At 40.8% G+C, this 13,528-nt stretch overlaps 1 protein-coding gene across 1 annotated transcript in view; it reads left to right on the forward strand.

Annotated features, from left to right (window-relative positions):
* Nucleotides 1–13,528, forward strand: part of TMTC3 (transmembrane and tetratricopeptide repeat containing 3) — a 34,687-nt gene that overhangs the window by 3,800 nt on the left and 17,359 nt on the right. Inside the window, exons 2-7 of the mRNA XM_015810969.1 lie at nucleotides 242–455; nucleotides 1,183–1,401; nucleotides 3,171–3,270; nucleotides 3,908–4,023; nucleotides 10,949–11,121; nucleotides 12,655–12,907. Of these exons, the coding sequence (XP_015666455.1) occupies nucleotides 267–455; nucleotides 1,183–1,401; nucleotides 3,171–3,270; nucleotides 3,908–4,023; nucleotides 10,949–11,121; nucleotides 12,655–12,907 (1,050 nt within the window). The 5' untranslated portion in view covers nucleotides 242–266. The remainder of the gene's footprint in view (nucleotides 1–241; nucleotides 456–1,182; nucleotides 1,402–3,170; nucleotides 3,271–3,907; nucleotides 4,024–10,948; nucleotides 11,122–12,654; nucleotides 12,908–13,528) is intronic.

Genomic DNA, 13,528 nt, shown 5'->3' on the forward strand with positions numbered 1-13,528 from the left:
CATAATTAGCAAAATACCAGATGTTAGCACTTTTTGAAATCTGTGTGCAAGCTAGTGAAACCAGCAAGCAGTATTGCTAGGATATAAAGCTACAGCTGTTATGCTAAAATTTGTCCATTTTTTGTGAAAAGAGTTTTATTTACTTATTATATAGATAAGCAGTAATCTTCTGGTTTTCAGTTAATCTTCACTGTGTATATTTATGTTGATGGAAGCAGATGTTTAAAAATTTGTTTTACAGATAGTTTGTGTGAGTTCTGGAGAAGATGGCTTATGTTAGCCCAAAGGAATTTGCACTAATATTTGGAGTAGTGGCCGCTTGCTACTGGAACAGTCTATTTTGTGGCTTTGTTTTTGATGATGTCTCTGCCATTTTGGACAATAAAGATTTGCATCCTTCAGCTCCAATTAAGAATCTTTTTTTGAATGACTTCTGGGGAACACCCATGTCTGAGGTAATAGTATCTACAAGACACTTAAAGCATTTTTATAAAGTATTAAACCAATGCATAGACCTACTTTGCACTTCAAAATTTTCATTTCAGCCTTCAGTGATATTTTACAAAAAATAGATATTTTATTTTCTATTAATTTTATTTTACAACATATAGGATGACCAGGATACAAATCTTGATCATCAAGATATTAAAGACTACAGGAAAAATCAATGTAATTCAAACTAGATTATCTGAAATTCAGGAATGCATACTTCTCTGTTGTTATAATAAACCTTCAGCATATAGCAGAAAAAAATTGGAATGAGCAAGTAGACTCTGTCATACACAGAGAACTTGAGGTAGAAGATTTGATAGCATTTTTGAGCAAACAAAATTGACATGAGTGCACCCAAGGCTCAGAAGGACATTGGCAATTTTTCCAAAACTCCTATTCATGTTATTTTGAATGTTTGAAGAGACAAAATATAATGTAATCTTACATTTTTAGCAATGTACAAAGGAGTGGATTTGTGCACTGTGTATATGATGAGAGGGAGAGGTTGATCCGAACAGATTGGCCTAGTTTGGCTACCTGGGTGTTCATTTAGCATGATCTTAAAGGGGGAAGACTTATATACTACTTGTTTAGGCTTCTAAAACTTTTTTTAGAATTTTCCATTTTACCAATAGCTTTCATTCCTTTTTATCTATGTGATGTTGTTTATTTCTTTGGCTTGTCTTTTAGGAGAGAAGTCATAAGTCGTATCGACCGTTCACCGTCTTCACATTTCGTTTAAACTATCTGTTCAGTGAATTAAATGCTATTTCTTACCACTTCCTGAATATCATCTTCCATGCAATTGTTTGCATCATCTTCCTCAAAGTCTGTAAGCTTTTCTTAGATAGCAAAAGCAGTTTGGTTGCATCTTTACTATTCGCAGTACATCCCATACATACTGAAGCCGTAAGTAAATTTAAAAATCTTGCTAGTTCATACTGTGGAGAGTTCTTAAATAGTGTAGAGAAGCAATGCAGGGTGATGATAGTAGAAAACAATTTAAAGAAATGGAAGAAGAAATGTTAAAATAAGGGGATTTTTATTCTCAAATACATCTACGTTTAAACCTATCCTTTACTTCCAGGTGTGGTACCACATGGTTGTGTTAATGCATTTGAAGTGCGCTTTAGGGAGTGAACTGCCATTTTCTAAGCACATATTCACCAAACAATCAACACTTTCCTTCATTATTGGTCTCTGAATGAGCCGGTCACTTCCTACTCTATTTTCTCTTTCCCACCTATCCATTTATGTCAAAGAAAGAAAGAAAAAGAAAGAGAGTGAGAGAGTGAGAGAGAGAGAGAGAGAGAGAGAGAGAGAGAGGAAGAAAAGAAAGAAAGAAAGAAAGAAGGAAAGAAAGAGAAAGAAAGAAAGAAGGAAGGAAGGAAGGAAGGAAGGAAGGAAGGAAGGAAGGAAGGAAGGAAGGAAGGAAGGAAGGAAAGAAAGTTTATTCTAAATCACATTTGTTTGGGATGATGCACATTTTTCCTCAAAATTCATTCCTGACTAAAAATAAAACATCTCTGATATGGCAACTTGCTTTCTTCCTAAGTTCTGCAAGTTAAAGCCAAGCAAGTCAGCCCTTTCTATGGAGATTCTCAGTCATCCAGGTCATAGTTATCCCAAAGGTGCTTTTTCACGAGGCAATTGAACTTTCTTGTTTTTCTTGAAGAAGTTTCGCTTCTCATCCAAGAAGCTTCTTCAGCTCTGACTGGATGGTGGGGAATGGTTTATATTCCTTGCAGACAGCTGGTCATTTGATAAATATAAATCCTGGAGTAAGCTATGTGCAGTTCTATACATTTGGGGAAATAAAACAACCATTTCATAAACATATGGCACACCATAGGAGAACAAACATATCAGGACAAGATTCAGCATCCATCTGCATTTAAAAGACAAAGGGTACTCTTTTGAAGACAGTAAAGTCCACATTTTGGACAGAGAGGACCACTGGTTTGAAAGAGGGGTCAAAAAGGCCATCTATGTCAAAATTGAACAGCCCTCTCTCAACAGAGGGGGAGGGATATGACAACATCTATCTCCAGTCTAACAACACAATCCTTTCAACAGTTCCAAGAAGGCTGCACACCCATTTGCATTACTCAGATGACCCAGACGACACAGATATACCTCCAGGTAGTCTCAACGACTCTCTAAAAGAATGCAAATGACCAGCTGTCTGCAAGAAGTATAAATTCTTCCATTTCCCATCATCCAGTCAGAGTTGAAGAAGCTTCTTGGATGAGAAGTGAATTGTCATCAAAGAAAAGCAAGAAAGTCCAGTTGCCTTGTGAAAAATCTCCTTTGGGATAAGTCAGCCCTGATTAATCTGGGGATGAGGGCTGAGAGTTGGAAAAGCACCCTGGAAAAAGGCAAGGGCAATCACTTCCATACTATTAGTCAGGTTAAGTCCCTGGATGTGTTAATGTAAGTCAACAGGAGTTGGGCTTGACCACAGAGTGTCTTTGTTTTACTTATGCTAATTTAGAATATGGACACTTCCTTGTTTAGCCACATGATGGCAGTCTAATTCTGTCCTTGCATACTTCATCAAAACAATGGAAGGTCAGAACTCCAATACAAATATATATATATATATATATAATATCCATTACTTTAATACTTTATCTCATTTTGTTTAAATTATTTCTATTGCTATATCTTTTATTTAGGTAACTGGTGTGGTGGGCAGAGCAGAACTTCTCTCTTCAATCTTTTTTCTAGCTGCTTTTCTGTCCTATACCAGATCCAGAGGGCCAGAAAACACAATAGGTAAAGCAAACAATGAGTGCTCAATAATTCATCCTCCCCACCCCACCCTCAATGTAGTTATTTAAAGCCTGGATTGGGAAGCTGCAGTGGTTTGTCTGATTTCAAATCACTGTGTAACAAGTCAGTTCAGATCTATCCCTTCCTTTTCTCATGTTTTATGGATAAGAGTGAAGCATATATTAAAATGAAAGCATATGAGGTGCCAGAGAGAGATTCGCCTAATCATACCCTTAGCACTGGAATCAATCATTCCTTACTGCAACTCTGCCACTACATGTCTCACAATAAAAAATATTTTTAAGGAAAGCCCACATCTGTAAAAGGTCACCTAAGCCTAATTTAAGGAAATGAGAGCAAAGGTGATAGGATTTTGGAAGTTGTGGCAAGGCCTCTGGAAGGCACCAGATTAGAGAGCTATACCTTGGCATGGCATCTACAAATGACTGTTACAGTATAAGATGGTAGTTCTATTCCTAAATAGCTATAAAATGTGGTCAGGCTCCAACAAATCTTCTGGCAAGACAATGTACATTCAGTGTTCAGAGAGTGAGAAAATATTTCCAGGCTGACATTTGAATTGCAATGTTGATTTTCCCAATTTCATGAAGACTAATTTTTTTTGTATTTTACATTGCAGTATGGACTCCTATTGCAGCAACAGTTTTTTTGGTGGCTGTTGCTACATTATGTAAGGAACAAGGAGTAACAGTGGTGGGGATATGCTGTGTCTATGAAGTATTTATTGCTCAAGGGGTAAGGAATTTATTTGATTCAATTTCAAATCTGAAATTAAAATTTGTCACTTGGAGACACTTGGCTATGGAATTTGAATGATTGCCTTTAGATGTGTTTATTCAAGTTGGTGATACCACACTCCATTCACAGGAGCACTTATTAGGTTTAATTAATATATCTACATGAATAATTTAGTCCCAACATTTTTATTGCAGAATAGTACCATAAAGATTATCTGGGAGCTCTTGTGCTAAAGGAGGACACTTGAATGTATTCCAGACTGACTAGATCAGGGTTTTTCAAACTTGTCAACTTCAAGATGTGTGGACTTCAACCCTCAGAGTTCCAAGTCAACATGCTGGGTGGGGAATTCTGGGAGTTGAAATCCACACATCTTAAAATTGTCAAGTTTGAAACATTAGACTAGATCATACCTCACATTAGACTAGATCATACCTCACTTGAGTCCCAAAGCATGTGCAAATGCAAGATACCAATGACATCTCATGTGCCAATAGGTTTTGTCCAAAGCTAAAAGTACGAAATGAAAACACTGTTCCTATTATTGAATTACTAGCAAAGTAATATACAGACCTCCCAGTTCTTATCTATTAAAATTATTTCCCCTGCACCCCATTACTCCTGGTACAACTACATCTGTAAGGTCCTGCCTCAACTTCTCATCCCAAGAAAGCAGAACTTTTGAAACAGGCATTGTTTCAAAAGGAACTTTTATTGAAAGATAGCAATACCAAGAGAGCAAAGCAAGATCTAAAGTTTTCCCGCATGAATTGCTACATTAAAACTTTTATTTCACAGTTCGTGTCCAGCCAATCCATAGGTGCGAAGTTGTTATGGGAACCAGAGCTGATAAGGGACGGTTCCCAGGCGCTTCATTGGATCTTGCAACGGACTGGAGATAAGGCAGATGGCCCCTGGCACATTCCATTTCCCTTTTCACACCCAAAGAGATACATCAAAGTTGAGGAAGAACAAAGTAGAGGAAGCCTCCCTCCAAACAGAGAAAAACATCCCCCCTCCCACTAGAATTGCAGAGCCCCGAAAAGAAACATTGAAGGGGATTCTGACATGCTGCCTCCCTTAAAAGAAGGAGAAACAAAAATAATTTAGGGAGGAAAAAGAGAACAATAGGTTAATCAGGTTTATCTGGGTAATGAGCATTGAAACCTTTGAGTAATCTAGGGGCTCTAATATATTTCTTATGTACCCACTCATTTTGGGAGGCTGGAAGGTCTTTCCAAGCCACCAGATATTAGATAGCCCCACAGTGCATACGGGAACCTAGGATCTCTTTGATTTCAAAGTGTTGCTCCCCCTCAATCATAATAAGTTGTGCAGGAGGAGCTTTTGACCTTAAAGGCGAAGTTATTTCTGGTATTAGTAAACTACAATGGAACACAGGGTGGATTTGCCTTAAGGGTTTGGGGAGTTCTAACTCCACAGTGACAGGGTTTATAATACGTTTGATGGGAAAGAGTCCTACAAACTTGGACCCTGGCTTCTTCGAAGGTTGAACTGACTGCAGGAACCTAGTGGATAGGTAAATCCTGTCCCCAATGTGGAAAGGTTAGGGTTCTATTCTTTTTTTTTTTAACTGCTTGAGCTTTGTAGGCATCCCTAGCTTCATCCAAAGCTTTCCTTACTATTGGCCATGTGTTTTGTAGCTGTTTCATCCATTCCTTAAGGGAAGGCATGGTCAGTTCATTAGTAGGCAGTTCCAGCATTGGTTTAAACATCTGCCCTGTAGCTACTTGAAAGGGAGTGTATCCAGTACTAGAATGGATAGTATTGTTATATGCCACTTCAGCAAATGGTAGGAGATCGGTCCAATTGTCCTGTTGATAGTTGATGAAACAACTAAGGTATTGTTCTAGAACTGAGTTTTGTCGTTCTGTCCACTCATTCATTTGAGGATGATGACTAGACCTCAAGCCTTGTTCTGTGCCCAAAAGGTCCAAAAAGGCCTTCCAGAACTTGGAAGTAAATTGGACACCTCTGTCTGAAGTTATGCATTGGGTGGCTCCATGTAATTGGTAGATATGTTGGAGGAACATTTTAGCTAAGGTTCTGGTCATTGGGATCTTCTGGCATGAGATGAAGTGGACCTGTTTTGAGAATAAATTAGTCACAACCCAAATAACTGTTTCCCTTGCACTGTCTGGTAGTTCCACAATAAAGTCCATAAAGATCTTTCTCCAGGGTGCTGAAGGGCTCACCACCAGCTGTAAAAAGCCAGGCATTTTTCCTTCCCTCTGTTTCGCTGCAGTGCAGATGGGGCAGCTGGCTACATAACTTCCAATGTCCTTTTTCAATGATGGCCACCAGAACTACCTCTTTACTAGGTGAAAGGTTTTCACAAACCCAAAGTGTCCTGACAGTTTTGAGTCATGGGAGGCCTGCATAGTTTTTAGCCTTTGAATGGCTGGGACATACAGTTTTCCTCCCACCCACGCCAGCCCATCCTGCATTGAGCAGAGATTCTTGTGCTCTAAGAACCATTCCTCTGTCTCTAGAGCCTGTTTGAACACTATTGAGGCAGCGCCGTCCAGTTGGGTGAGGGTTCTCTTCTGTGATCTTGTAACGACTGGTGCTGCCAATTGCTGGGTTGGTAATAGAGGTTTGACTACCTCTGCTTTGGTGCTGTTATATTGCGGCATTCTAGATAGGGCATCAGGTAAGAAATTCTTTTCCCAGCCCCGGCAAGTAATGGAGAGTAAAATTGAACCAGTAGAAGTGTTGGGCCTACCACGCTTGTTCAGGGGACAACTTCCTAGGTGTCTTTAGAGCTTCAAAATTTTTGTGGTCAGTCCATACTTGGAAAGGAATCTTGCGTCCTTCCAGAAAGTATCTCCAGGTCAGGAGGACCCAGTGTACTGCATAAGCTTCCTTCTCCCAAACTGGCCAGTGTTATTCAGTCCTGGTAACTCTTTGGAGGTGTAAGCACAGGGCTGCAGTTTTCCCTTTTCATTCTCTTGCAGTAACACCACTGGATTATGAATGCCTTTTCTGGGTCTGGGTGCTTCAGAATTGGCTCTGCCAAGAAAAATCTTTTTAATTTTTCAAATGCTGCTTGGCATTCCATAGTCTTTTTCAGGAGCTGGCTAGGTCTCAGTTTATCCCCCCCCCCCTTTTGTTTTTAACAAGTTTGTGATAGGTAAAGCGATCTGGGCAAAAGAGGGGATGAACTATCAGTAGAAATTTGCAAAGCCCAGGAAGCTTTGTAGCTGCTTTCTAGTGTGGGGAGCCACCCAATCTAAGACAGCACATGCTTTTTCCGGGTCCTGTAGCCTAGGTAATTGATTTTCTCTTTATGGAATTCACACTTTGACAATTTCATGTAGAGTTTAGCAACACGGAGTTTATTTAGGATCACTCAAACCAACTTCACATGTTCCGTCTTCATTTTGGTGTAAATTAATATATCATCCAGGTACACCAAAACTCCATAATAATCATAATAGTAATAATAATAATAATAATAATAATAATAATAATAATAATAATAATAATAATAATAATAATAATAATAATAATAAACAACTTTATTGTCACTTTGAAAGTAAACCAATCGGCATACATCAAAATGAAATTTTGTATTATATACAGGTGCTCATGGAGCATCTCGCTGATCAGCTGCGTGAATACTGCTGAGACCCCTTGCAGACCAAAAGGGAGCACTCTAAATTGAAAACAACTGAGGAGGAAGTTGAAAGCGGTTCTCCATTTGTCCCCTTCCTTGATCCTAACTCTATAGTACACCTCCCGCAGGTCCAATTTAGAAAATATGTTTCCTTTCAATAGGTGGACTAGCATAGTTTTCATGAGAGGCAGAGGGTACACATTTTCCACACATACAGTGTTCAGACCTCTATAGTCAACACAGAGACAAAGAGACCTGTCTGTCTTCTCTCTGAACAGCACTAGTGCAGCCACCCCGGGTCTGGCTGGTTGTATTAATCCACGGGCCAGGTTTTTGTCGATGAACCTACATAGTTCGCTCAATTCCCTGGATATCATCAAATATGGCTTTGGTTTTGGTAATTTTGCCCCGAGAATAATCTCAATAGCACAGTCTGTGGGCCTGTGGGGGGCCAGTTCGTCCGAACCCCTTTCACTGAAAATCTCAGCCAGATCCTGGTACTCCCTAGATATGGTTTGCATGGCCTCGCCACTCAAAATGGCCCCTATCTCCCTGATCTGTTCCCTTCCCAGATGGATTCGTTTGCTTGGTAAGGGTTTTTTTTCTCTGGGGAATTTCAAACGTCCCTCTCTCCAGTCAAGATTACTTTTCCTTCTCTGCCCGGAATTAACAGTTCTATGGGCATGGTCATCGATGTGATCGGTCACTTACCAACAGGTTGTTATAGTCACTTTCTGGCATCCTGGGTTCATCTTCTGGTGGAGTCAGAGTTCCACCCCCTGATTTTGGGGTGGGATGGAACTCCACGACCTCCGCACTCCTCAAGGCCATGTCTTCTAACATTGGCTGGTCTTAGTCGGCTTTCCTCCAGATTGCCGATCACATCTTTGATCAGAGTTTTGCTGCAGCATTCCATAGCATGATGACCCTCTTTGCCACATTTGAAGCAGGTTGTCAAGCCGGGGGGCACAGCCGAGGTTTTTTGCTGCTTCTCCTGCGGGGCTGTTTCCACATTTTCCCAGAGCAGTATGGGTTGCGGTGCTGGTCGATCTCCACCTCTTCAGCCAGGAGGCACCAGTCATGTAATGGAACGGGGCACCCCTAACCACGCATGCATTGTACAGATCGTCATTCAGCCCATCCTGGAAACAGCTGATTAAGATGTCTTAAGGCCAGTTAAGGCACCATGCCAGGTTACAGAACTACTCTGTGTACTCAGCCACCGGTCAGTGTCCCTGCCTCACAGTCTTGATTCGATCGCGTGCCTTCTGATCAGCCACTCTGTCTCAGTGTGGTCATGAAATGGTTAAAGTTTTGGAGCTCTGGCGTGTTGCAGTTGTGCAGAGTAACCATCCATCGGGCTGCAGTTCCTTCCAGGGCTAGGGTGACAACCCTGACTCTGGCTTTCTCACTGGGGAGGGTTCTCCCATACACTTGCATGTAGGTGAATGTGTGAGCCAGGAAGAAGCCCAGTTGACGGGAGTCTCCATCACATTTCACCCCTAGGGGTACCAGTTTTGATTCCTCCGGTAGGACTCTCCCTCTAGGGGCTGGTGGAGCATTCCTCCCTCCGGGAGCTGTAGGCTGCTATGCCGCCGGGGTGGCTGCCACCGTTTCCGTAGATCCAGTTGCCCCCGTGGCTTTGGTCACTCCTGACTCCTCCCATATTTGGTTTCTTCCAGTTGATCCTTCCTTTTGCTCCTGCGTCACTTGGATTTTGACTTTAGGTCCTGAAAGGCTTTCACCATGTGTTGCATGGCTTGTTTCAAGATCTGATCAATAGACTCCTGCTCTCCTTCGGATTCGTCCCCATCATCGGAGAGCAGCTCCATCTCCCACTTCCAGCCATTCTTCCATCTGCCTCAGGTGAATGTTACTCGCCGGGCTTTATCTTCCTACTCTTCTCTCTTCCCTACTCCAACTGACCATCTTGGCTTTGTGGAGCTTTCTTCATTTACCATTTCTTTCATCCATCCGGAGGAGCTTTCTTCTGGGTGGGTCTTTGCAGCGGACTCTCCCCAGCACTCGGTCTCATCTTGTTCACTACCATGGAGGGACATGATGCAAGGTCCTCACAGTAGGGTAGTTGCCTCTCTGGCTTGACCTTTTTGCAGATCTTGCTTAACGTAAGGTCCTGCCTTGATTACTCCTCCCAAGAAAGCAGAACTCTTGAAACAGGCATTATTTCAAAAAGGAACTTTTATTGAGAGATGGTGATAGCAAGACAGCAAAGCAAGATCTAAAGTTTTCCCGCACGAATTGCTACATTAAAACTTTCGTTTCACAAAACCCCACCCCAGAGCCCAACTGTCCAGTTCGCATTCAGCCAATCCATAGGGGCAAAGTTGTTATGGGAACTGGAGCTGATAAGGGACGGTTCCCAGGCGCTTCACCGGATCTTGCAGCAGAGTGGAGATAAGGCAGATGGCACCTGGCCCCTGGCACATTCCATTCCCCTTTTCACACCCAAAAAGATACATCAAAGTTGAGGAAGAACAAAGTAGAGGAAATACAGCCACAAGCCCCCCTCCCAGCAGAGAAAAACCTCCCCCCCCCCACTAGAATGGCAGAGCCCTGAAAAGAAACATTGAAGAGGTTTCTGACAACATCAACCCTAGAAATAATATTTTTTTAAGTTGGAGGCTTTTACGTGATAACCAAGTCAAGTGAAAAAGAAATGGATCAGTACAGAACAAGCAAACCTCAGAGGAGGCTATAGTACAATTAGTCATAATATAACAACCCACTTTTTAGGGCTGTTCTAAATCCAGGAGCTAACATGAATTATTTCCTACGAGACAAGATATGTGAAGAGTATGCCTTGACCTAAGTATCCTAGTATGCATAACAGCCATTGTTGTGTTAACGGGTACTTGAAATGCACTAAACATTGGATTTATGTTAAATGTATTGGCAGTGAATATAACATTAATAGCTTATTGAATTGAAAAATATTTTGATGTATGACAGAACTCAGTATGATCGGTGAATAAAATTTAAAAACATTTGGTTACATTAATCATGAAACAAGTTTGTTTAAAAATTTTCCTTTGAAATAAAGGGGGCAGAAAGGCTTTTGAATCCTGTTTGAAGGTTCTTTTTTTCCATTTGGTGAATTTCAGTTGAATGAAGTCCCCAGAATTACTGCTACCTTGTTTGGGAATTTGGGGTGTTGTAGACCTGCACACTTGGCTTGCATCATATTGAAGAAGTTTGCTTGTGTGATACATGGTGTCAGAAGATTCATTTGAATATTGTTTATGTTCTTATTTCCCTGTCCAGTATACTTTGCCAGTTCTTTGGTATACAGTGTTACAAATTCTTCAAGGCAAAGGCAGCATTCCCTACTGTATGCTTCAAATGCTATTGAAACTGATTGTTCTGATGTTCAGTACCCTACTACTTGTTGTGATCAGAGTCCAAATTATTCAATCCCAGTTACCGGTGTTTACAAGGTAAATTCCATTATTTGTTATAGTGAAGGAACTTGGGGGAAAGTGGATAAATATTTCTGTTTGAATAAGTATTTCTACTCCTTCACGCTCAGGATATATATTTTATCTTACTTATGCATTAACCATTCTTTGCTCTTTTGTTTTGTTTATTGTTTCAACAAACTCAAAAGCCTATTCAGGGATTCCCTTGTAAGTATAGGGATTGAAATTGGATAAAGTATACATTGCTAGTCTCAGGTTTGCTCATCTGCAAAAGATAGGGTGCATGCATGCAGCCCTCTTCTGTCGTGTTTCTGATCCAGGATTCAGTCGTAGATCTTCAGATGTCAACTATTCACAGCTTAATTTGGATGGCAGGTTTGAATTCAGCAGAAGTTCTCAGACCTTTGACATGCTGTAGTTAGATAAGAATGTCTACTGCAGAATAGGCTGAAATTGTATTAAACAATTGAGGCTTCTCTGTCAACCTAACTATTCTTCTTTCTTATATTCATAACAATTTATACCTTGGTCCCTTTTCCATATTTCAATGGATTCTTTGCTCTGCACTTGCTGGCTTGCAGCCAAGCAGTTGCTGGCTTTTGAGTTAATTGCTATCCCTATCCTGAGTATTTATTTGCATAATTTTTGAGTGGACTTCAATATACCCTGTAGTCCACTAACTTGGTGGTTTTACTTAATACAATTTATACTATTTACTACATAAAAGCATCTCAAAGCAGTTTACAACATATAAACTATACAGTAAAGCAATAAATGTAAAAACCGTTTACAGTAAGAAGGAGTGAGGAGAAAAAGCAGAAACAAAAAGCATTTGTCCAACATTTCTGTAAACAAGGCTTGGCAGAAGAGAGAGCATTTTAACATATTTCTCATAAAATATTACAAGCATGACTACAGGATAGCACTTTGCAGTCCAGAGTATATGCAATAGAAGTCCCTTGGTGATCCCAGCAGTTAATTATGTCTGTAGCAGGAAAGCCATCTGCTGGGCATCCTGACCTCCCAATTTGTTCAGGGCTTATACATGATACATGAATCATGAACCCAGTAAGGTTCTGCTTGCACCACCTTTTAAGAAGTTGTCTAACCCAGTTTAAACAGATTAACTGGTTAATTTGTTGTTTTGGACCTCAGCTTGTATCTGTTAAATTACAGAAATGCATAAATTATTGTTTTCCTTGGTTTAATAAAAGGTCAAGGCAGCTTTGCAAGAATTCTAATGAAAGGACTCCTTCCCTTGGCAAAGAGCATAAGAGTCCAGATAGGTTTGTGCCACAATTTTCACCATTTCTACTGTCCCATTTTGCACGCTGTTTTGAATGAGCCTTCTGCCTTCAGCATTATTATAGAGGAAGGAGGAGGGAATTGGAAAAAAAATATCAAAATTTTCTCTCCAACCTCTCTCTTTAGATCATCCATTTCACAGAATACTTTTTTCACTCGATCCTGGATCTAATCCAGAAATTTAACATGTCTGCTGTTATATGCCATGTCATATGGTTGCACCTCACCTCAACTTTCTCTTTCTAGGTTTGATAACCCAGCTGCTGTGAGTCCATCTCCTGTGAGGCAGCTGACTTTCAATTACCTCCTTCCAGTAAATGCTTGGCTGCTTCTAAATCCTTCTGAATTGTGTTGTGACTGGACAATGGGCACCATCCCATTGGTAGAATCCGTTCTAGATGTACGAAATATTGCCACTGTCACCTTCTTCTGTTTTTTGGGCACTTTGGTGGTCTTCAGTCTCTGGTATCCTGGGGATTCCTCCAAGACTGTATTAATGGTAAGTGACATTATGGGGCTGTTTGTCGAGACTGATTGGGACTGACCTTGGAGGAAGGGAGGTGAACCAGCACATAACTGTGCCACCCATCCCCAACTCACTAAATCAGCCTAAAAAGATAGCATGGTCAATGGTATCAGAATTCACTCAAAATGAGCAAGGATGGATACACAACCTCCATTCCGCTCCCACCAGAGATCACCTTATGAGTGTGACCACTACCAGTTCAGTCCCATAACTGAGCCTGAAACTTAACTGAAGAGAATCCAGACAATACATTTCCTCTGTAAGACCACCGTCTTCTCAACCATCTTCCCTAAAAAGGGGAGGTTGAAGATTGGACAAAAATTGTCCATAATTGTACAGTAACATGGCTTCTTGAGGAGAATCTTTAAAAAGATCCAGGAACATTCCTGCCAACAAGGATGAATTCACCATCTATCTCCTGGGCAGTCTTACCAGCCAGTAGGGGCATGGAATTAATGCATAGGTGATGGCATTTACATTCCAGATGATCCCATCCATTTCCTCAGGTCCTACAGAATCAAACCCTTCCCAGATAACTGGGTAAGTCCATTCTCCGGGCATCTCCATAGGACTTGCACCATGCTTGGTATTCAA

Source organism: Protobothrops mucrosquamatus, unplaced genomic scaffold (assembly GCF_001527695.2).
Source record: "Protobothrops mucrosquamatus isolate PMUCROS unplaced genomic scaffold, P.Mucros_1.0 scaffold26, whole genome shotgun sequence".
In the NCBI taxonomy this organism is placed as follows: Eukaryota; Metazoa; Chordata; class Lepidosauria; order Squamata; family Viperidae; genus Protobothrops; species Protobothrops mucrosquamatus.